General features: G+C 38.6%; 1 protein-coding gene across 3 annotated transcripts in view; it reads left to right on the forward strand.

Moving 5' to 3' along the window:
• LOC149205501 (phosphatidylinositol deacylase) overlaps window positions 1-25,691 on the forward strand; it is a 301,939-nt gene that overhangs the window by 178,219 nt on the left and 98,029 nt on the right. For all 3 annotated transcript variants that reach the window (XM_089395083.1, XM_089395085.1, XM_089395082.1), the window contains exons 8-9: window positions 4,584-4,763; window positions 5,043-5,153. In XM_089395083.1, the coding sequence (XP_089251209.1) occupies window positions 4,584-4,763; window positions 5,043-5,153 (291 nt within the window). The remainder of the gene's footprint in view (window positions 1-4,583; window positions 4,764-5,042; window positions 5,154-25,691) is intronic.

Consider the following 25,691-nt stretch of genomic DNA (forward strand, 5'->3'; position numbering starts at 1 on the left):
CTTATGCAGGATTGCAGTTGGGTCTCCATTTGGGGCTTGGTCTTCTTATATGGGGTCCTAGCCCATTAGAGGGCCACATGGGTACTTGTAGGGTGAGCGCTGAGAGCCATGGGTCTCCACCAGAATAGAGTGTACTTCATGGATCCCCAACACCACTGGTTGATTGCTCATGTTCCACCTTTTGGATGAGGATGATGCACCTAGTTCACCATGTCCAACCGGCTCCACACATGCACTATTCACTTGTCAGATGTTCTAGAGTCCAGAGGATGTCTCCCACTGCAGAGGGAGGGATTATATCATCATCCTAGCCCTTATAGATGGTCTACAAGCATTTTCGATCCACTTGGAGACCCATGAGGATGTCTTTGTGCCCCCCTACACCCACTTGGGAGCACCACAAGTTCTTGCTTGGAAAACAAGGAGCCAACTTCTTGTCCACTATGTTTGGAGTCCAACTCTTCATCATGGCACCCCTTGGACTTCATTAGGCCTCCTCAAAGGCCCAATGACTCACTTTGTTCATCATTCGACCCTCTTGAGAGGCTTCTTATTATGTTATTGAGCTATTTGGTGGGCTTGTCACCAAAAATATTGTTATTATGCACATTTATTTATTTTAGGGGCTCAATTAGGCCAAATTAGCTAAATCGAACTTAGAAATTGTATAAATAGTTGAGAGGTGATTCATTCTCTCATCATCACTTGGATTGGGTTCTTATCTCTTGTGAGATTTCCGCTATCCCTTTTGGAGGAGGATTTTGGATGTAATGGATGAATCTTGATGTTTGGATATCTCTCTCTCTTGTCTTGGAGCTTCATTATTGGCATAATTTTGGTGATTGGATATGCTCTTTGCACATGTAAGTAATCTTTTCATGTCTATTCTTGTTGTTTACTGTAATACATTGATGTTGTTGGGATTTTTGCTATACGAGATCTGAAATTTACTGCTTTTCTTATGCGAAATTATGGAAATTTAGTCTTTTGTAGCGTTGCATCATCTCATGTATGATGTTTGAAAGGGTGAATCCTCCTAGAGATTGTTTCTATTGAACATATCTTGATAAGTCATCAATTATTGCAAATTGAAGTATAAATTCTTCTAGCAGCTGCGCTCATGCCCTAATTGTCATGCGAAGATGTCTAGGAGGCTCCTTGATTGGCTGTTGTTCCTCTAAATCACAAATTTCATCTTGAATCCATCTTCTCCAAAGGATTAGGGACTGATCCTTCCATAGGTGATCATTTTCAAAGGGAATTCCTCTCACCTTCCCCTGTTTTTCTAGGTCTAGCCTCCATAGGTCACCTAGGGCATCACTTTTCTCATGATTTAACCATCAAAAGAATTCTATCTCTTGCCCACAAATGCGCTAGTGATCCTTCCAAATTTCACGAGATTATGACAGTGGGATCTTGAGATATTTCAGGCCCTAGCTTGAAGATCAATTCTTGCCCTTGGTTTCCCATTGGCTGGTAACCTCATTGGGATCATAGCACTAAACCATAAAAGCAAGATTCTTTCTTTGATCCTCTTCTTTTCCCCAATCAGGTCAACTATATCCTTGCTTGATCAACTCCATATCGTTGACCTAATTTTCAATTTTGGGTCCACTTGGCCCTTGGTGGTCTTGCAACTTGTTGATTTAAATTTCACAAAGATCACTTGGAAGTCAAGCATTCATAAGGGCTTTTGATACTAGGGGCTTCCTTAACAAAGCATACTCCCAAACCCTATCCTCAAAAACCCTCTTTGTCCTTCCTAGAGAGCCCATCACCTTGCTTCTAAAGCAAACCCCATTCAATTAAGTCTCTCTTGCCAATAGGCTTAGGAATTACCTCCTTATCTTATCATTGACTATATCTATTCTAGTGATTTCCCACATACCGAGACTCCTCCCATCGGTGAAAGTCCGTAAAGAGTAGGGAGCCTTAGCTGAGGTGACAGTGGGCTATCACTTCATTGTTGCCGTCGACCTAGTAGTTGCTCTATAGGATCCCCTCCTAGAACCCCTGCTAGTTTGAGCGGTAACATGGCTCATAGCCTACCTTAATGTATTTGATGATGCCAAATGAGTCCATTCATCTTGCAATATTCCATGACTCCATTACCCCTTAGATTGATAACTACTGGTCCCTCATCCATAGTTGCGGGGGAGCGCCCCCCCCCCCCCCCCCCCCCCTCGCTCCCGCTCCCAATCCGCGCTCCGGGCGGGAGCGCGCTCCAGAAATCGCTCATGAAAAGGGAGCGATTTCGGGAGCGCGCTCCCTAAAAAAAATTTCGCTCCCTGCCTTTTCGGGAGCGTTTTCAGGAGTGTTTTGCCTTTTTTGCATTTTTTTTTTTGTAGTAATGTTCGAAATGCAATTTTTTTTGAAAGAAACAAATAGTTTTTGAGTGGGGCAGCTTAATGATCAAGTCTAGGCCCTAATATTGATATGCTATTCATGGTAATGTTAAATTCTTAAAGTAAAAGTGACATTTTCTTTAATTTTCATTTTCATCCTTTTACTTAAATTTTTAACATTACCATGAAATGACTCAGGATGTTTGAGAGTGGTTTCGTCCTCATTGGATTTCATATGGAGAAAGTAGAATTTTAGATTTCATTCAAAATCCAGCAGACTTATCAGTTTTTTCAGGATTTCAAGATTGGGGGATTGCAATGTTTCCATTGAATTTTGTCATGTATTAGGGTATGGAACTCGTATTTAATCAAGAGTACCAATCCCTCTATGTACCTTGATGTTAGTGACATTGGTTGTCGAACTCCTCTATCATGACCCTTCTAAAAATGTACGTATCACTCAAACAAAATCTTGACTTGACATGCTATGCTTTTTCTATCTTATGTTAATGCTTAGAGGGTGATATTAATGACAAAGATCCCTATACAGATACAAAGGTAATGACAAAGATACCTCTGGATATTAATGCTTGGAGGGTGATATTAATGACAAAGATCCTGATTTTGCAACAAGACTAAAAAATTAGACATTTCTCATGGTGGCAAGAGGCCCAAGCATAAGAAATAGATAATAGATTTACTTCTCTTTTCTAGTTTCTAGTAGCTTTTATAACTATTGACTCTTTCATATTTATTATGATATTTTTTTAAACAATATATGAGAATTTAAATTTGAAGTTGGCAATTATAACTCATTAGTAATGAATTATGAATATGATGCTTCATGAAAGTTGAAAGTTGTTTCATTTCATTTCATTTTATAACATTTCATTTCATGTTAGATATTATTTGTTGTAATGGTTACACTTAGCTTACAAGTACAACTTTGGTGATCAATGATGATAAATGTTATATATTGAATTTTGAAAGCTTGAAACTTTAAGATTGATGAATCATGAGACTCAATATGTTGTATGTTACTATGTTACTAACTTGCGGACGTGGTTGATGAAGATTATAACTTCTAGATGATTGTTGTTATATGGTTCAATCTATGCTTTTTTATGTTTTTTTATATCTAATTCATCATTCTACATGTTTTTGTTGACATATATGTATCAAAAATTAAAAAATATATATATTTTTAAAAAATCGCTCCGGGATTCGCTCCCAAACCGGGAGCTTCTGAAAATGGTCGCTCCCGCTCCCGTTTTCGCTCCCGCTCCCGCTCCCGCTCCCAAGTAACATGGCCCTCATCATTTCATTCCCTTGTTTCCTTCCTCCTCCATTCTCTTTTTCTTCCATAGCCCTTTCTCTATTTCAATTTCCTTCGATATTTACTACAACAGTCATACATTTTGTTAAGGATTATTCCTCCTATATCACCTAAGATCCCCACTCCATAGCCTCAGGAGTCTTATTTAGGGATACAATATACCCCCCTTGAGTTGGAGAAGAGCCAACCAAAAGTGAGAGGAAGAGCTACTGAGGTTATAGTGGGTATCCTTCTTGAGTTGTGCAAGACTCGCTCCTTGATGCTGGCAACTCTACATCATTAGGGGGTGCTAGATTTTGTTTTAACACTCTCAACCAGGGTCGGGTAACTCTAAATAAGTCTGGAGGATATAAACATGAGTTGGTATCCTGATCATCCATTTGTACAATTTATGACAATAGATACAGTGCAATCATTAGTGCAATTATCTGGAAATAAATATGATCTATTGTTTGTGTCAAAGATAAGGTGACATATGAGTGCAGCTTTCTATGAAATAACATGTTTTGCTAGAAACCATGATGCCTAAAAATGTTTTAGTAGTGGAGATGGTTCTTTATCTGTTGATACACAGATGGAAACTTGCCTAAAATTGTTTTGTACTTGAACAAATGTTTCTAGAGGCTGTAGGTGAAGGTAGGTGTTTTCTGTCCTACGTATCATGCCATGTTTCATGTTGAGGAAATCTTTAATATAATTGGTAGTTGTTGCTTTTTTAATTCATTCACAGCTAAAATGTTGTTTCAAATATGCATTTCCCACTTTAGAAAAAGCTGCATTGTAATTTTCATGAGCCTAAATTCCATCACTCTGTAACTTTTACTTTATGGAGCAGGAATTTATTTTCTGTGCCTCTTTCCTTAAGCTTGGCTAATTTTTTCAGTTTCTTGGATTCTTGTCAGGCTTCTGATGGCAGAGATCACTTTGTTCTTGTTACAAACCTTGTTCCATGTTATGGAGTTAGAATTCATCTCTGGCCTGAAAAAAGCAGATTGTCTCTGAGAGATGTGCCTGCAATTAAAAGGGTAATGGAAGTAACATCTAAGATGGTGCACATTCCAGCAGGACCAGCACCAAGGCAGGTAATGTGGATAGTTGAACACGAAAGTTATTGATCTTATTTTTTTGATACTGTATTTTTATTTCTATTTAATTTGAGGTGATTGGATTTCTTTGCAAAATCTGTGATATTTGGCTGTGCATTATCGTTTGAGAATCTCATAAGTTGAGAACATCATCCTTTAGTAGGAATTCGTGAAATTTGATAGTGTTCCAAGATTTTTTTTAATTAGCTCACTAGCTATATGAATATTTTTTTTTTATATTAGCTCACTAGCTATATGAATAGTCTGGATTTTCAGATTGAACCTGGAAGTCAAACAGAACAGGCTCCTCCATCAGCTGTCCTCCGGCTTGGTCCAGATGAGCTACGTGGTTTCCGCTTTCTGACAATATCTGTTGCACCTCGTCCGGTATGAGGAGCACCTTTAGTCTCTAATACTGTTAATGTCTTGCACCTCCTGCAATATCGTCTGACCAATATACATTTATGTTCTCTGTCGAATTCTCATTGCTTTCATTTTATTTCTATTTTAATAAACACCATAGAAGAGAACCATCTTTTACTGTTTGAAATTTTAAATAATGTTTAGATTGCTATGGCATGGTTAAGCCATCATGAGATGGACTTTGTTAAGGTTTGAGGGCATTTGATCAGCGGTATGCTAAAGTGAAATTTCTTTTCATTTGTTAATTGTACATAATCTAGTTGTTACGAACTTGGGAGTGCCTGTATTTTTGAACTGAAAAAGTTAAAAAGGAATGTATTCTAAAATCAAAGGCATGATGGAAGCAATGCCTGTTGAGATTTTCATAAAATTACATAAATTTATAAATAGAAGGTGCTCCCATTTATGAGGTAAATCAATGCATGTGAATGAGTGCAAGGTTAAACATTCATGGATGTTTTATCATGGAAATGCTCAATAGCATAAAGATGTAGACACATTCTCTGATCATGGTGAATTATTTTCCAGAAAATGTTCCAACTATGACAGGTGGGATCTTGGCATGTGTTCAGAAAGAAATATGATATAGGAGCCAGTAGTGAACACATCAGATAGCCTTTTATGTACGTTCAAGGAAGAAATACAATCAGAGAGTTTTGAAAGTGCAAGTATTGCATATAAAGAGCATAGTTTTAAAGAACCGGGTTTTGAACTGGTGACCTATCTAACTGGGTTTCAAACCAGAATTGGATCAACTGGATTTGAAGAAAATACATAATATAATTAATTTTTAATGAAAAATTTTATTTTTAAGATTTCCAGCCATGATTCCAAACCATTATAGAGAAAGTATGCAAAGTTTGCTCATCTATATACCTTGTAAGGGTGAATATATCAAAATGGCATAGAGTGCAATACATATCAACAGCAAAATACCTAATTAATGAGACTCTAAGTGGCCTCTAGAGTCCAAAAAATAATGCTACAAGTTATTGGACCACTTGCCTACTACAAATTACTGATCAACATGATCACTAATCAAACTCATCACTGATTCACAACTATTAGGAATGAGGTCATCAACAAGAACTACATAAACATCATCTAGCTCAAAGTCTCTAGACTTTGATTACGCAACCTTATAATACGGTAGAAATTGAAAAACCTTAACATGCCTAATCAATGATTTCTGTTTGGGTAAAGGGTTCATCTCCTCAACCTTAATATGGTAGAAATTATACATGCAATCTAGAAATTTCACTTTGTTGTTATATAATATAAACTAGGGTTTTAATCAGCACAATTACAACATGCAAATATTTATAACAACAATAATAAAACAACCCCATAACTTATAATAGGAAAGTAATAAAGGCATATATGTCGGCTGTAACTAATGGCTGAAAAATCACATATAAAATAATATTTTCACTTTTCCAATTGGCTGGATATAGAGTCTAACCCTAGGATTGTAATGTCCCCGACCATTTAGGAAACATATGACGAAGTCCGCTAGCCTGGCATGGTTCCCGTAGGCTAAGGCGTGGAAAATTTAATAAGAGGACTTGATTTGCGTAGGGAAACATTATAAAAGTTTAAGGCTTGGAAAGGAAAATAGTTCTTAGGCAAGTGAAAAGTCACTTTAATTTTATAAAGTTAAAAGATTATAAAGTTATTTTATAAAAGTTAAAAGGGTAAAATGATGGCAAAAGTGGCCACAAGTTTATAAAAGAGAAAAAGTGAGGAGACGCTCCTCATTCTTTCACTTGCATTTTGAGAATGAACTCTTGGACTAAGTTACCAGAAACACTGCCCCCAACTCTTGGAAATGCCGTTCGATGTTTCAAATATGGAAACACATACGAAACAGCTTGGAAACAACATGGAAACATTTCTGCCACGTTTCACTTTTTTGGAAACGACCAACCTGAGATTGGAAACGTTTCAAAGGAGTTTCAAGAAAATTTGATACGTTTCCAGAAAATTTGGATACGTTTCCAAAAAATATGGATACATTTCCAAGTTTCCAGGTTTCCAGTTTTCCAAGTTTCCAATGTTCTAGGCACTTTATTGCAAGAATATATTCCAGGTTTGTTTGTCTAGAGCATGTAAATGCAACTAAATTCTTTGCAGACGTTATATCCACGGATTACAACTCATCTAAAAGTGAACATTTATCTTGAAAAAGGATTCATGACATGATAGAGCTATTTGCCAACAAGTTTTCAACAATGTCAGATCTAAATGATGGAAACCTTGAATTTGTAATGGAAAGTCATAAGGTATCTATGAAATCAAGAAGGAAAGTTGCTACCCACAGTTGGCTGGTGGAAGTAGTTTCTTTTCATTAGGTTAAATTTCTCAGCATTTCTTTACTAGTATCATACTTCACAATGCTTAATTGTTTAAATTGTGGTATCTTGATTCTTAGTCATATGATGTTAGGTTGTGAATAAATAGATCCAACTTCTTTCTATGAATTTCAGAGCATCTCCCGTTGTAGCTACTAGAATATAGTGCAATTTATAATGTGTAGACGCTATTATTTACAATGATCAAATTTACATTATATTTGGTGATACTAAACAATATTTCTATGAATTGATGATGGTGATTTGTTTATGTTGAATTCATGATGATGGTTATGTATTTTTAAATATAAAATTTAGATTCTAAAGACTAAAAGATGAATGATAATATATATATATATATACACACATGCTGTTTCCTTGCCTTATCATATCCATTTTTTTTTGAAAGTGTGCCGTATTTGTTTCAAAACTTGTATTATCTGTATCCGTTCCCAAATATGTTTCAGTGCAACTTAGCTCTTGAAGAGTTTTAGAGAAAAAGCTTAAGGGCTAAGAAACCCTAGCCGCCATAGCTAGCTTTGGTGTTGAAACTATACACCCTAGTTGGTTCAAAGAGTGAAATTGCTTAGATTTCACCACCGTGCTTTCATGGAGAAGTGACTTGCAAGGGTTAATGATCTCAAAAAGGTTTTATTAGTTGAACTTCTAATTGAGTTTTTTTCATTCATATTCTTTCAAGTTGAAGCCATAGCCAAAATTGAGCCACACTCTGCTGGCACTCCTGTGGGTCGAAATATATGACCCATTGACACCATAGAGCATATGGCTCTCTTGACTGAGAGAAATCGACCTTGTACCTATGTATTTTGACCCACAAGTGTGCCCCTACGTGGATGGGTCAAAGGTTTTGAACCCACTACTCTTCGTACAACAATTAACAAGACTAGGGATATGCAGGATGTCGCTTCTAAAAATAGTCACTTCTAAATACTCTTTCACTTAGAAGAGTAAAGAGGTAAAGCCCTTTCAGAGGGAGTGGACTGGGAAACCAAAGATGGATGAGGAGACCTGGAAGGATTTAAGAAAGAAGAAGCTTTGTTTTAGCTATTAGGAGCTGTGGGCACTAGGGCAAAAGTGTGTAGTTAAGGACCAGGTGGGCAAGGCTCACTATATTGAGGTGTACTTTGAGAGTGACGGGGATGATGGAGATGATGAATTGGTGCAGGGACAGGAACAGGGACAAATACATTAGACAGTTGGGGGTGAGATTTCACATGTAGAGGACGAAGCACCTATCATTGCATCCATGTTAGGATTCCCCATGTATAATACTTTTAAAGTCAGAGGGGTTCTGGTAGGACACAAGGTGATGGTATTGATCGATAGTGGAGCTTCCCACAATTTCATAGATGCGACCATGGTAGAATGAAGAGGGATTCCTACTGAGGAGTTTGATGGTTTTGTGGTTGCCATACTTGGTAACCATCAGATGGACTGCAATAGATATGTCCCCAAGTTGCAACTAACTATGGGGAACTGCATAGTGACTGGGGACTTCTTTGTGGTGGTTGTGCCAGACACCAATGTGGTGTTAGGATGTGAGTGGCTCTACTATATCTGGAAGTATACTATGGATCAATGGAAGATGGAGATGAAATTCAAAGATCTAGTAGATGGCAGAAGGGTAGTTTTGAGGGCCATGCATTAGTACCCACCAAGGTTGGTATCATCCAACTACATGGAAGCAGTATTGAGGCTAGGCGATATTGAGTGGAAGGTTGAGTGCCTTATTACAGATAACAGATAGCCTGACCAACCACGACAGCATCCTGACGACATTTAGATATTACTTTGTAAACACCATAAAGCTTTTTCTGACATTCCTCCAGTTAGACCACCAGACAGGGGCTTTGAGCATGTTATAGAATTAGAGGGTGTACAGACGGTCATTACCAACCCCTTCTTAGAAAATAAGAAAGGAAGAAAGATTTTCTTTATGTTGATAATTACTTGTGATAATCTTATGTCTTCTTATGTTCTTTTTATCTCTAGTTCATCCAGCAATTACGAAGACAATAAAACAAAGATCACAGACACCAGATGTAGGTAGACAGCCAGGGAAAAATCCCTATTTAGGGGAAAACCCAGTCCGCAACTCTTCCTTAATAATTTCACGAGATGATCCAAGACTCTTGACCTAGACACAAACTACCTCCACACTAAGTCAGCCCTTTCAGCAATAACTTTGACTTAGCAACTTTGACTTAGTAGCAACAGCTTCGACCCAAAAATTAGCCCAACAAAAACTTAGACCCAGTAGTTAGACTTCGATCCAGCAACACTTCGACCCAACTATTAGACTTTGATCCAACAAAACTTCGACCCTCTAGTAGTAGACTAGAAAATCCACGTGTGAGAGAGAGATGACCCAAAACTTCGATCTTGTCCTTTCCAACAATTCTCCTTCTCTTCTTGGATTTTCACACTTTTTTTTCTGCCTCCTCTTAGATATCAAACTTGTGTGTGAGATGTATCCAACTGAATTCAAACTGCTTGTATATATAGGCTTTTGGTGAGGTCGAATTACCCAATTTGAGGCCGACTTGATCTCCTTGAGGCCGACTTGGTGTGGAGGTGACAAATAGCTTATTTGACTCAATAATAAATCTTTTTACATGATTCAAAAGCCTAAGAAGGGTCTCTTTAAATGGACAATGACTCTAATGAGTCGGGAATAAATCTTAGAAGTCCTTAATGGGTACTTTGACCTAAAACATGATGACCCAAGCATGAAACCCATGCTTTAATAAGTCATATTAATAGTAATAATAATTTCTTTTTCTTTCTTTTGATAATTACATTTCTTTATGACTCAAATACAATTTATGAAGATCGAACCTAGTTACATTCTTTAACAGTCCCTCTTAACTAGGGAGGTATTCCTACTTACATGCACAAGTACATGGAATATCTCAAAACACATGAACCATGAAGAGTTTAGGGACTTATGGTGCCACAGACTAGATTCCTGACCATGGAAATCAATCCGGGTGGGACTAAGATGGACTAACCATCAACCCCTCTAGGTACCATTAGGCTTACTAACCATCAACCCATGGATCTAGGTGCATAATGCAAGGTTAGAGATCTATGACCTATGCCAACCTCCCTACTACTTTGGGAACTAGACATCAACACATATGCTGACCAGATGTCCTCCCAGGCATTTTACACACACAATGCCCCATCAAATCTCTGTAACTTTAAGCATGCTTTTCAAAAAATTCGAGAGATTTACCTGAACAGTCACAACCCCAATCAGTAACAACTTTTCAAATAATCATGAGTAAACACAAACCTTCGGGGTTTTCTGACTTCTTGATGTTGCCTCACAATTCATCACAGTAGGACTTCGAGGTTTCCCAAACAAACCTTGACAAAGGTTTCCTCAATCATTCAACTTCCTTTCCTACTTCACATGAAACAACCAAACCTTGGTTTCCTTCTTTCAGCAACACCTCAATATTCAAACTCCAATTTTCTTCTTCAAGGTATACATCATGACTATAATATGCCCTCCCTCTCAACTCGTGAGATATACTCTTTCCTTTATCTAGGCTCCCTCTTAACTTAGGGAGATCAACTTCTTTTCTACGACATCGGAGAAGCATGCATTTAACTATATCATAATATAATAATGGAAGCATTAGACGTTAGACATCAAATACTTAGTTAGGTTAAAAGCAACAAGAGACATATACTTTTATACTTCAACTTCTTGCTAGGGTTTTGTCATAAACCCTAGACTTCATCATCAAGACTTTTGAGCAACTTAATTAGGATAACAATCTTCATTATATCTAGGGTCTCAATATTTCTTCCAGAGATATGACATGCTCTACTATAATATATTGTAAACCCTAGAAGCTATTGAAACAAGTATATACTATAGTTCTACAATGCATCAAACAACTTTAGAATTCATATGTTCGACTTCTACTAGGATTTAATGAAAACTCTAGATCTCATACATGAGATACTAAGCTTTAGATGTCAACAAACAAAACCAATCACAGCACAATCTAAGGTTTCAACAATATGACCAACTTCTACTAGGTTTTGTTGTAAACCCTCGATTTTATCAGAAACAATATCGCCATATCCTATAATATCAAACTTCCACTAGGGCTTAGCTACAAATCCTAGAAATTATCAACAAATAGGTCAACACATATACATATTTAGAATAATCATGCACAAGCATACCATAACATATATTGGACAACCTAAGACACAAATATCAATATATTTAAAGGCAGACATATAACAATCTTGATTAGGCTAGGGTTTTGATCAAATGGACAAACATACATCTAGGGTTTCATTCCTAGAAGCTTACTCTCGATACATAAGTGTTTTATTCATAAACCCTAATTTACTAAAACGTCAAGGTCTAGGAACACATTACCATGCAACCCTAAAGGACTAGGGTTTCCATAACAATACCAAGACTCTAAAGATGACATTACCATCAAAACCCCAAACATCAAAAGAATAGTATTTTCTAGAGTTATTTAGTAACCTTAAGTAGACTAGGTATTTCATAGTGACATACCCTTAGGTTAGGGTTTTATAGGTAACCTTTTAGGGTTCCATAAACCTAATGATTTTAATGAAGGTAGATTCAATCTAATGATTTATCTCTCAAACTAGAATCTCTATGACTCAAAGGTCCTAGACATAACACTTGTTAGTAATGTAAAGAAAATTTCTTAGAATGAATGAATATACCTTTATCATGAAGAGAAACAAAACTTATAGTCTAAGACATACCTTTGAGTTTAGACAAACCTTATAGGACATCAATTTCAATAGAACTTCTTTGTCTTGTGAGGTCTTCTTCATAGCCCTTTGAGCATATCAACAAGCTTTTCGTAAACAAGGAAAATATAAAAGGAAATGTTATTAGCATCTAGTGTAAACACATCTAAATAAGAAAAGGAAACCAAATATAAAAGATAATACAAGGAGTAAGATACTTATCTTTGGAAAATGGTGAGGGCTCCCTCTTAATCCAATCTTCAAGGGATACCTATAAATTTAACAAAACAATTCAACAATGCTTTTCCAAAGCATGTTAAACCTATAAGTACTAAACATAAAAAATACAAAACAATTCAAAAACTGAGAGTAGAAGGACTTAGTAGTATAAGTCTATTTCTGATTTTTCGGACTTGTGCTTCTTTGGAGATCCTTCTTCATCAACATTTGCATGATCCCTATTTCTTGGATTCTCAGGACAATCACATCTATAGTGACCCATTTGTGACAATTGTAGCATTCAATTTTGGATAGGTCTATCTGTTGAAGAATCTAGGGCAATCATAATTAATGAGATTCTTCCTAGCATGATAACAATTTGTGAAGTTCTTTTGAAATTTTATCTTAGCTTGATCTTCTTCTTATTATTAGTATGTGTGTTTGCTTCATCAAACTAGTATAAAAAAACAAAGAGACAAGAACACAAGATGTTTGGCTTTCGGCCAGGGCCAAAACCTCTCCCTCTTGCAGTGGAAAATCCACACAAAATTCTTCTTATAGAGATTCCAATTGACGAATACCAAGACCATGGCCCTTGACCTATTTTTCCACTCCAAGACCAAGACATCAATCCTCTTCTCTGTTACTGCTGAGATCATCATCATCACTGCTGCTGTACTAAAGTTGTCATCATTGCATCACTTATGTCATCACAGTTGCACCACTGCTGCACCTTCATTGAAATCATCCTTGATGCTCCTTCACCGAGATCATCATTGCTCTAGCTTCATTGAGGTCACAATTGCTGTACCTTTATTGAGATCATAACAATGTGGTCTTTATGATAGCTACACCGAGATAGGGATTAGGACCTTGTCTTCATCATAACCGAGATCATGATCATGACCTTGTCTTCATAAAAGAACAAGATCATGACTGCTACTTCATTGTCACATCTTCACTGAGAACTTCACTATTCTTTTACTAAGATCATCTTTGCGCTTTTACTGAAATCATAATTATAACAATGGGATCTCGATATATATATGACAACGACACCAAAATCTTCTCATAATCAAAGCTGAGACCGAGATCATGATTTTGTTCAGTTGGTATGACTTTTTCATTACCAATATGCCGAGACAGAGTATGATGCGAATGCATTACTGTAGGATCACAGTTTTTCCGAGACATAAATCATAAATGTACCAAGACATAGAGTGTGTACCTTCCTTGCATCGAGATCTTTATTGACATAACTATGTCGAGACTGTTTGTATGCTGAGAGTGTGTCCACAAGCATGCCGAGACAGAGGAGCTTGCCTTCGTGACCTTAGTATTAGAATGTTGAGATAGTTTGGAGACTGAAACAGTAAGGAGACCGGAACTGTGATCATCGTGACGAAGTTCCTTTTATTCGCTATGCCCATCGAGACATATAGAGGAATCCGAGTTCCTATTCTTTGTTGTGCCCATCGAAACATACAGAGATGCTTGTCATAAGTTCTTCCTCCTACACCTTATGCCCATCCGAAGTCGTAGACAAATCCGAGATTATGTTCTTTTGCGGATACCTTGATGGGGTATTTATAGTGGTTTGTCTCCCTATTTGAGCCGACTTCAACAAGTGAACCGACATGTCTATTTTTGAGCTGATGTGATTGCCATTTAGCTATTTAATTGAATTTTGAGGCCAACATGACGATCTCCTTATTGTTTTGTTTGCAAAATTCTTTGTGGTTGCTTTGGAGTATTGAGCTTGGTCTTGGAGGGCTGCTCTAGGCTTGTATCCATTTTACATAGGCTCATGAAGAGCTCCTTCATACATGACTTGAGTTTTTGACATATTAATAAATCCTAAAGACATAAAGAAGAAGTCTTTGACCTATGACACTTCTTGCTCATGAAACCCATGCAACAAAGGATACAAAATAAATTTATTTTCTTTTATTACATCATTTTCAAAGATCAAATCATTATGAAGACCGAACCTAGTTACATTTTCTCCAACACTCCCTCTTAACTAGGGAGGTATTCATAATGGTACTTGGTCATTCTCAATCTGAAGAATTTCTCATAAGAAGAATCGGATTTGCAATCCATCTGTTATAGCATCATTTCAACCAACATTGTTTTCATTTAGCAAGGCCTTGACTAATAACTCTATCTCTCACTTAGATCAGAGCACACAATGTTGGTGAGACCAATGACTGATAAACACGCATCATCATTGTCTCTCTTAGGGTCATACCCACCTGGGTGTTCTTCAAGTATGTGCTACTAGAACTATTCTCATCTTGGGTTCCCGACCCTCAAGAATATCTGTCCTCTTGCCCACTCGTGTCTTGGATGCCCTACCACATCCTCAAAGAGTGTCAGATGGCAGATGATTACATAGTCCTCCATTCTTTCTTCCAAACTGAAGACAAGAATATCGTGTGTAACTCTCCCTCTTAACCAGGGATGAGTTCCAAGTTTCTCTTTACTTAGAGACTTAGTCATGTTCCTTTACCCATAGGAACCTTCCAGCGCTCCCTCTTAAACGAGGACTCTATCATCAATACTTTAAAGGGTCTTCTAGTTGACTGATGATCCAAGACCTCAATGTCATCAGTTTATTCATATGTAGGGTTCAACCATCCATCACTTTCCTCCATCATGTCATTCCTTCTTTCCCGAAAAGTATCCTCCTTGGCTTTACATCTGGGGCTTCCTTCATAGGGCCATCTATCTTCACTTTTCCTTCAATGGTGATTGCTTTAGATCACAAGGTACATAGTTGTGACATCCTTCACAACTCTCCTTACCTTGGCCTTGCACATTGATCCAGATTTAGACAGGAACGCAACAAATTACAGAGATAACCATATACACAAAGATGCAGCGGAAATAATACTTCATTTCATTAATGGAAAATACTGAAATATGCTTACAAACAGAAATGGCAAATAACTAGCTAGGGCGATGGTAGCTTATCTCTGAGAAGAGATGTGATGGCTACATGCCTCTGAACTGTTCCAAAACTGTGTTACAATGAGGCTCGAAGGCCTATTTATTGTTGAGAAACAATGGAAAACCCTTCACATCCCGAAACCTAACCCAAGAAGATGAAACGCCAAATTGTGGGCCCCGTTTGGGTAAATTGGTACATCAATTTCCCGGGGTCGTAACTTTGGCATACGATCTCCGTTTGACGCGTATGATAGCTCGTTAGAAAGATCTATCCGAGTACTACCACTTTGGGAAGAGCAACATCGGTCCATCGACCCATGTTGCCCCCAGATTTCCCAAAAAACGTCGTTTAGGGCCTCAAAACGGCTCCGGAAGTTCAGGACCCGAAAAACTGCTAAAAATAGTAAACTGTGCTACAATTTAGGAAACTAAAAAGACTGAAAGAGACAGTTGTGGGGGTCCAAATGGGATAGGTGGGTGGCCACCAACATCCACCTGGATCATTCCTCCCCCCTTAGGAAGCAATGGTCCCCATTGCGTTGAGTTCCTCCATCTGCTGAACTTGTCCTGCAATCTCTGATGTGTACAGTGATGGTGGGAAGCATGGTCGACGATGGTCCATATTGAACACTCTGTGCAAGCCACGAAATGGAGGAATGCTGTGCTTTGAAGAATTGTTGCCCGTAGCCTTGGTACTGGTGTAAGGACCATGTCAGAGTGGTCTGAGCTTCTGATGGGTTCTGGTAAGGCGTTCTCTCTGCAGATGCAACCAGACTTTGTTGCCCACTTGAAGCTTATGTGGTACCCCTGTGGATGAGGAGAAGTTGTTCCTGTGTTCTGTCATGACCGTATTCCTTTGCTGCTGCTGCTGCGTGTAGGAACCCTTTGCAGGGGTCATGGATGTAGCAACGATCTTCCCCTTATTTTGAGAGTGAACCAGACAGATGAATTTCCTGGTCTGTGATATGAGCTTGCTGCCTTTCTTGGTAGTGATCAAGGATGTGGCAGTAGGTGGGGCTACCTCTGGTATCCTGTATAATGAATTATTCAAAGAAATAATGTCAGCACGAGGCCTGGACTCATACACAGCATGTCGCCTCCACAAGTATGGCTGGCCTAATAGTACATCACAAACATCCAGAGGTGTAACATCACACAATACCTCGTCTGTGAAGGGCTTGATGTTGTATGGAAGGCGGCACTGCTGGCGAACTTTCAGATCTCGTCCTTCATGAAGCCACCCGATACTGTACGGCTGTGGGTGTGGTGTAGTCGGTAGGCCCAACCGCTTCACGACCTCTGCTGAAACAAGGTTCTTTTGGCTGCCACTGTCGACAATGAATTGCAGCGGCGAACCCTTCACCCACATCTGTGAGTGGAAAAGACGCTCCCCCTCCTCTGGATCTTCGGGCTCATTTTTCTTGATCTTGGCGGTGGCAACAGTGGCGCTGGGATCCGCATCAATGATCTGCTTCCCTTTGCCATTCCCCTTGTCGGGTTCTGGCTCAGGGTCGGAACATGCATCTGATTCGGAAGCCTTCAACTCAGCCACCAGCGACTGCTTGGTCCGACACTCACTTGTGTTATGAGTGGGACTCTTGTGAAACTCACACCACTTTCCTGTGTCTTTCTTCGGCTTTATGGTGTTGTTCTTTTCTTGCGGCTTCGACGGGTTGTCTTGGGTCACCCCGCCTTGGCTTTGTCCTTTGGGCTTCGGATTTGCAGATCCAAAGTCTCGCTTCTTTTGTTTGAACTTTTGCTCGATTTTGACAGCGTATCGGTATGCTGTGCCGAGTGAGGGAATGTTCAAGAACCCCATCTCTTCCTGGATGTATCTATGCAGGCAGCCGCGGTATTTGAGTACCAGATGCAGCTCAGAATCTTTGATACCCAACTGTGTGCGAAGGGTATGAAAAATATTTGTGAACTCCGGCACATCTTGGTCTCGTCCTTGCCGCAGTGTGGTCCATTTGATGTATTTGTCCTCATAAGTTTCGATAGGGTAGTACTGCTCCTTGATGGCATCCCGGAAGTCATTCCAAGTGGGTGCGGCTGAAAATAGTGAGCCTGTATTTTCATCCTTCTGCTCGCAGTAGGTTTCCCACCAGTCCTTGATGTGTGGGGCTGCTTTGAGAAGAGCGAAAACAATCTTTTCCCGACTTGAAAATTCATGAACAGAAAAATACCCATCTAGCAGATTTAACCATTTATCTACGACATCTGCGTCTATTTGACCCTCGAAGATGGGGATTTCAAAATTAACTTGTACCTTGAACGGTGTGGCGTTTCCAGAGTCGCTGTTGGAAGCCGATGCGTCGCCTCTGGGTAGCCGCTGAAGGATCTGCGCAAAGCTATCCATCATCGCGTTCCTTTGCCGCTCGAGCGCTTCTTCGAGCAAGATTTTGATAGGATCTCCTGCCCCCTCGTCTTTCTTCTCATCCGCCATGGGAGGCCGTCGGGATTTGCGAGGCTGGTCTTGCAGAGGTTCGACCAGTTCAAGCCCTAACTCCTTATATCCTGACCTCGTTGGGGACATGCAAAGAAAAACAGAGAAAAAGCAGACCGCTCTGATACCACTGATCCGGATTTAGACAGGAACGCAACAAATTACAGAGATAACCATATACACAAAGATGCAGCGGAAATAATACTTCATTTCATTAATGGAAAATACTGAAATATGCTTACAAACAGAAATGGCAATAAACTAGCTAGGGCGATGGTAGCTTATCTCTGAGAAGAGATGTGATGGCTACATGCCTCTGAACTGTTCCAAAACTGTGTTACAATGAGGTTCGAAGGCTTATTTATTGTTGAGAAACAATGGAAAACCCTTCACATCCCGAAACCTAACCCAAGAAGATGAAACGCCAAATTGTGGGCCCCGTTTGGGTAAATTGGTACATCAATTTCCCGGGGTCGTAACTTTGGCATACGATCTCCGTTTGACGCGTATGATAGCTCGTTAGAAAGATCTATCCGAGTACTACCACTTTGGGAAGGGCAACATCAGTCCATGGACCCATGTTGCCCCCAGATTTCCCAAAAAACGTCGTTTAGGGCCTCAAAACGGCTCCGGAAGTTCAGGACCCGAAAAACTGCTAAAAATAGTAAACTGTGCTACAATTTAGGAAACTAAAAAGACTGAAAGAGACAGTTGTGGGGGTCCAAATGGGATAGGTGGGTGGCCACCAACATCCACCTGGATCACACATTCCCAAACTTTCTCCAAGAGCTCAGAGACCAAAAACAAATCACATATTACCTTTTTGGTGATGGCCTTTTTCAATGGCATCTTCTTATAGGTAACAACACCCTACATACATGTTGACACATCTCCCAAAGATATTTGTTGTCAAGGGTCTTCATCTTTTCAGACTTCCATTAGAGTCTTCATATCTTTCCGGGAGATTTCCTAGTCAAATCTTCCTGATCCTTTGGATGTTGATTGCCTTCATCATGGTTGCCTATTTCACAATCTCTTCTCCTCACACCTTCCATTCCCATGAGCTCTCAATCAGTGTTTCTTAATTGTAGTCAGCCACCTCATACTTCATATGAGGACATATTATGTTGATTTCATCTAGTGTGACTTAAGCCTTCTTGCATCCTTTCAGAGGAGGAGATCCTTTTTCTCTTGATCATGCTTGATCCATGTTACCTGCAACCATATGACATGACATTACAATATTAAACACAAGCATACATACCTCATTTTACCTTTAGCTCATCTAAGCTCCTTCCAGCGGCTTCCTTGATTGAAAAGATCTTCAATCCCTTGATATGCTTCGTTTCTCATGTCATCAAACCTTCATCTCATGAATTCCATAAGTTGGATTTCCGAATGAGACACTTGTTGCCTTACCAGATTAGTGGATCCTCCGCTGAGGTTTCTATCAGAGAATATTGAGGATCTTGCATGTCTCCATCTAGCAAATGTTTTCCCTTTTGACTTCTTGTCCTTTCCTTTGATATCCAATGAGATTCCCAAGAGCTATGTCCTTCATGTTCGACTGCCATGGATTTTGTCCTTCATGATTCCCATGGTGATATTACGAGCTCTTGTTTCCATGATGCCACGATGCATCTTATCATCATGATCATATCTACAGAAGATTTGGAGCTTGTGATAGGACCCCTTTGTGAGGGACACCATCTCACTCATAGTAGAGGTTTGCTACTCCCTCTTTCCTTGGCCTTTTTCTTTAGCTTCCTCCATCCTTCCGGCGATATGAGCTTCTTTCCATAGCATTGAATCTGAGCTATACTATTCTGTCTTGAAAACTTCCATTGCCTTTCTGCACATGTTTAAGTCTTTTTAACCTTCAACACTTCTATCCATAACTTGTCCTTCTTCCATCTTGCATGAGGAAAACTTACATGTCCAAGGACAATTTCCATCTTGCTTATTAAGAACGTATATGATTATCTTCTTATCATCTTTCTCAGATCTCCCAATTGAGATCTCATGAAGATATTTCTTCATTCTTTTATACCTTTTTTACTGCATTTCATGTATCCCTTTTATGTCTCCTTTCTTACTACATAGGAAAGAGAGAACCTTAAGAGTTCTTATGAATTCAAAGGAGACCTTGATATGTTCACTGATTTCTCTTCTCCATAAGGATTATGACAATCCTTTTTATTCCATGCAAGAAACTTTGATGACCCATCCAAGCTATAGATCTTCTTGCAATCTTGAAGTCATAGAACCAAACTTGATTATAGAATGAAAAGATACTTACTTGATTGTGAAGATGAAGTATTCACCTTGATTGCTTTGATGCTAGTAGAAGATGAATGAGGGCTTCTTCTTGAATGCTTCGCTGCTTCCCTTGACTGTTTTCCTTTTGGGGTAAGGAAATGATCCTCTGAAGGTCTTCATGCCTTATTGCCTTCAATTGTAGTTTAGATCAAGACCGCTTCTAGGAACTTCTTTGAGTTGATGTAGTCTTTGATTTCAAGTCCTTTGAGCTTCATTGCTTTGTAGACATTTTGATGAGAGTCTTGGAGGCCTTAAAGAGATCTTGTTGTTGTAGATTGTCTCCTTGATTGCATAGAAAACAACCCTTGTTATTGAATACTGTTGTTGAAGACTGATCCTTTGATCTAGGGTTTGATCACGATTAGGGTTTGATTCTGCAATGTAGGTCTTGATATCCTTCAACTTGCTTTGATGCCTTGTAGAATCTTGATCTTTGAATGTCTCTTTTTTTCCCTTCTTTTGACTTCTGAACCTCTCTCTGATACCATGTTGAAGAATCTAGGGTAATCAAAATTAATGTGATTCTTCTTAGCATGATAACAATTTGTGAAGTGCTTTTGCAATTTTATCTTAGCTTGATCTTGTTATTATTATTAGTATGTGTGTTTGCTTCATCAAACTCTAAGTTGCAGGAAATGTTGGAGAAGGGTCTGTTTCCGGCCCGAAACGAAATGGAAACGAGGAAACTCGTACTATACGGCCTGGAAAACGAAATGGAAACGAGGAAACTCGTACTATACAGCCTAGAAACGCGTTTCCGGTCGTACTGGCCCGTTTCTCGAGGAGGAAACGTGGCCAGTACAGCCGGAAACACGTTTCTAGGCTGTACGACGAAGTTTCCTCTTCTAATTTGACTTTTTCTTGTATTTTTTTATTTTTTCGTTTCTAATTTTTTATTGGGCAACTAAAATATCTTCTAGATGCCTCTCAAGTTACAAAAAAGAGGATTTTTTTGAGTGGGGCAGCCTAATGTTCAAGCCTATGGCCCTAGTGTTGATATGTAGTTCATGGTAATGTTAAATTCTTAAAGTAAAAGTGACATTCTCCTTTATTTTTCATTTTCATTCTTTTACTTAAATTTTTAACATTACCATGAAATGACTCAGAATGTTTGAGAGTTGTTTCACGCTCATTAGATTTCATATGGAGAAAGTAGAATTTTAGATCTCACTCAAAATCCAGCAGAGTTATCTGTTTTTCAGGATTTCAGGATTGGGGCGATTGCAATGTTTCCATTGAATTTTGTCATGTACTAGGGTATGGAACTTGTATTTAATCAAGAGAACCAAGCCCTCTATGCAGGGGAGACTCCCAATAATCAAGAGCACGTAGGATACTAGGGTATGGAACTTGTATTTAATCAAGAGCACTAAGGTCATTCGACTATGTAGGAGGAGACTCCCAATCAAGCACGAGACAAGAAATTTGAAATTTCTCGTGGCTGATTTTGGATATTGCTATTTTTATTATGTGATCATTCATGAGTAAATGTGATGTAAATTTAGAGACTTATAGTTTATGCATTGACAATTGACAATTCAATCATAATGTAATAAATTAGAATGTATCATATATGCTTTATGATTGCACATATTTCTTAACTGATTTTGGATATTGCTATTTTCATTATGTGATCATTTATGAGTAAATGTGATGTAAATTTAGAGACTTATAGTTTATGCATTGACAATTGACAATTTAATCATAATGTAATAAATTAGAATATATCATATATGCTTTATGATTGCACATATTTCTTAAATGTCCTTTTATATATATATATATATATATATATATATATATATATATATTGCGTTTCTCCGTTTCCAAAATTTGGGGGATCATGTTTCGTACCCGTGCTCGTTTTGGAAACTCGTACCCGTTTCCCCGTTTCGTGCAATTTAGATCAAACTGCTATAAAAAACAAAGAGACAAGAACACAAGATGTTTGGCTTTCTGCCAAGGCCAAAACCTCTCCCTCTTGGAGCGGAAAACCCACACAAAATTCTTCTTATAGAGATTCCAATTGACGAATACCAAGACCATGGCCCTTGACCTATTCTGCCACTCCAAGACCAAGAGATCAATCCTCTTCTTTGTTACTGCTGAGATCATCATCATCACTGCTGCTGTACTGAGGTCATCATCATTGCATCACTTATGTCATCATAGTTGCACCACTGCTATACGTTCACTGAAATCATCCTTGATGCTCCTTCACTGAGATCATCAGCTGTACCTTCATTGAGGTCACCATTGCTGTACCTTTATTGAGATCATAACAACGAGGTCTTTATGATAGCTACACCGAGATAGGGGATCAGGACCTTGTCTTCATCATAACTGAAATCATGATCATGGTCTTGTCTTCATAAAAGAACAAGATCATGATTGCTAATTCATTGTCACATCTTCACTGAGGACTTCACTGTTCCTTTACTAAGATCATCTTTGCGCTTTTACTGAAATCGTAACTATAACACTGAGATCTCGATATATATATATATATATATATATATATATATATATGACAACGGCACTGAGATCTTCTCATAATCAATGTTGAGACCGAGATCATGATTTCGTTAAGGTGGTATGACTTGTTCATTACGAATATGTCGAGACAGAGTATGATGCGAATGCATTACTGTAGGATCACAATTTTCCGGAGACATAAATCATAAATATACCGAGACAAAGAGTGTGTATCTTCCTTGCACCGAGATCTTTATTGACATAACTATGTCGAGATTGTTTGTATGGTAAGAGTGTGTCCACAATGTTGGAATTTCTAAGTCTATCACGTCAGAAATTCTTCATGCATTATCTGGTTGATTTCACCTACTTGTTTATTCCTTAACAAGTTATTTAACCATATAAATACTGAAAATAAACACAAATGTAGTTTCAACTCATCTACAGATCATCAACTGAAATAACAGACAAAAAACACAAATTTTTGGACAATCATCCTCGGAAAAACCCAACTTGGGAAAACCGGTGCAACAGTTCTGAGGGTTTTATTATTAAGCAACTTTTTTGAGTACAACTAGGGTGCCAAACTGGCTCACCCAACAACGATTTCTATGTGGCAGTAATACCTCTATTCGGAAGCAAATATTCAACAAGTCTGCCCCACGAAAATCGTTCCAACGCTTCTCTGAGGCTTTGTGTTAGCCCTGCTGGCCTCTGCATAGCTCTAGAACCCCCTGCGTCAGCCCTCTGCTACTCTGCGTCAGCTCTCTGGCCTTCTGCGTCACCCACACAGACCTTGTTAGTCTTTGCGCAGTCTCTCTGGCCTTCTACGTGGCTCCTGCTAGCTCTGCGTAACCTCCTCAATCACTGCACTAGCTCTTCGGCACCATCTTTGCCTCTCTGCTATGCACTCACTACCCCTCGCTGCAACTCAGATCACTTGTTCGAATTTTCTGAGCAAACCTCGCTCCAGAAAATCGAACTGACTGATCAACATGGTGTATCTCCAACTGACCCTCAAGCCTCCTCTTATACTTTTCCTGTTGAGTCTTCAACTGCCGAGATTAAGTCTCTAATCAACGATTGAGATTAGATTTGGCTTGATCCATGTCATTTAAAACATTCTCACCCAGTTTTATATTAATACTCATTAATATTTTAATTTTCCTAAGTTTAGACTTAGGAACTCCGTTAAAAATATTAATTATTTTAATATTTCTCTAATTGGGTGGAATTTCCCCACACCATTTTTGGGTCTTGGAGATCTCATGTGCTTTAGCCTCTCCACTAATTTTCATGGCTAGAGCACATTCGATGCTACCCCAAATCAACACACAAGCATGCCAAGATAGAGAGCTTTCCTTTGTGATCTTAATATTAGAATGTCGAGACAGTTTGGAGACCGAAACAGTAAGGAGACCGAAACTGTGATCATCGTGACTGAGCTCCTTTTATTCGTTGTGCCCATCGAGACGTATAGAGGAATTTGAGTTCCTATTCTTCTTTGTGCCCATCGAAACATACAGAGATGCTTGTCTGAAGTTCTTCCTCGTGCACCTTATGCCCATCCAAAGTCGCAAACAAATCTGAGATTATGTTCTTTTGTGTATACCTTGACGGGGTATTTATAGTGGTTTGTCTCCATATTTGAGTCGACTTCAACAAGTGAACCGACATGTCTATTTTTGAGCCGACGTGACTGCCATTTAGCTATTTAATTCAATTTTGAGGCCGACATGATGATCTCCTTATTGTTTTGCTTGCAGACTTCTTTGTGCTTGCTTTGGAGGATTGAGCTTGGTCTTGGAGGGTTGCTCTAGGCTTGTACACATTTTACATAGGCTCATGAAGAGCTCCTTCATACATGACTTGACTCTTTGACATATTAATAAATCCTAAAGACATCAAGAAGAAGTCTTTGAGCTATGACACTTCTTGCTCATGAAATCCATGCAACAAGGCATACAAAATAAATTTATTTTCTTTTATTACATCATTTTATAAGATCAAATCATTATGAAGACTGAACCTAGTTACATTTTCTTCAACACTATCTTCCTTCTAGGCCCTTTAGACTTCTTGAATGATCCTTCGTTTTTGTGATGAGCGGAGTAGGCATTTGGAACTTTTTCTTCTTCATTCTCTTTATTGCTTACTAGAGAGATTCTGACTTCTCCCGGACTGCATGCATTCCATAGTTGTTCAAAAGGAGGAGTTTCCTTCCAACTATTGACACCTGATGAGAAGGTACTCCAAGATGTTGGTAATCCTAGAAGTGCAGTGATTACAAGCTCCTTTTTAGGTACTATCTCATCAATTGCCTGGAGTTCATCTCTTAATCTAGCTATTCTCACAAAGAAGGATGCCACAATGTCTTCGTTTGTCATCTTTATAGATCCCAGTCCATTCTTAAGACTTGCTATTTGACCAAGATTCTTGATAGTGAATAATTTGGATAATGCCTCATACATCTCGTGAGCAGAATCTATGTTGGATATATATGGAATTAGGTTATCATTTATTCCATACACCATTAGTGTCATGGCCAATATTTTTGTTTCCCTGAATTTTTCCTTTTTTGCATCACTTGACGCATTTGTAGGCTTCTTCACGTTTCGTTTGACTAGATCCAAAACTTTATTCTTCCCGAGGATGAGGTCTATACTCTTCTTCCATGCCTTGTAGTTGGATGCCACTTCTAATTTGTTTTCTCCCCTCATTGAGTTAGACATTATCCTTGGAGATGGTAGACTTGACTTCTTATATGATACTTTTTATGATCCTTATTCAAACTTCTTTAAAACTCCTTATTCTCCTTTCAATAGATCTTTGAGTTGCTTTTTTGCTCCTTCTTTACCTTGGCTCCGATTCCATAATAGAAAATTAGAAAGGCAAAAAGATTTTCTTTATGTTAATAATTACTTGTGATAATCTTATGTTTTCTTATGTTCTTCTTTT

Source organism: Pinus tabuliformis, chromosome 1_2 (genome assembly GCF_031772625.1).
Source record: "Pinus tabuliformis cultivar Carrire ecotype Pingquan chromosome 1_2, CPIR1, whole genome shotgun sequence".
Classification (NCBI taxonomy): Eukaryota; Viridiplantae; Streptophyta; class Pinopsida; order Pinales; family Pinaceae; genus Pinus; species Pinus tabuliformis.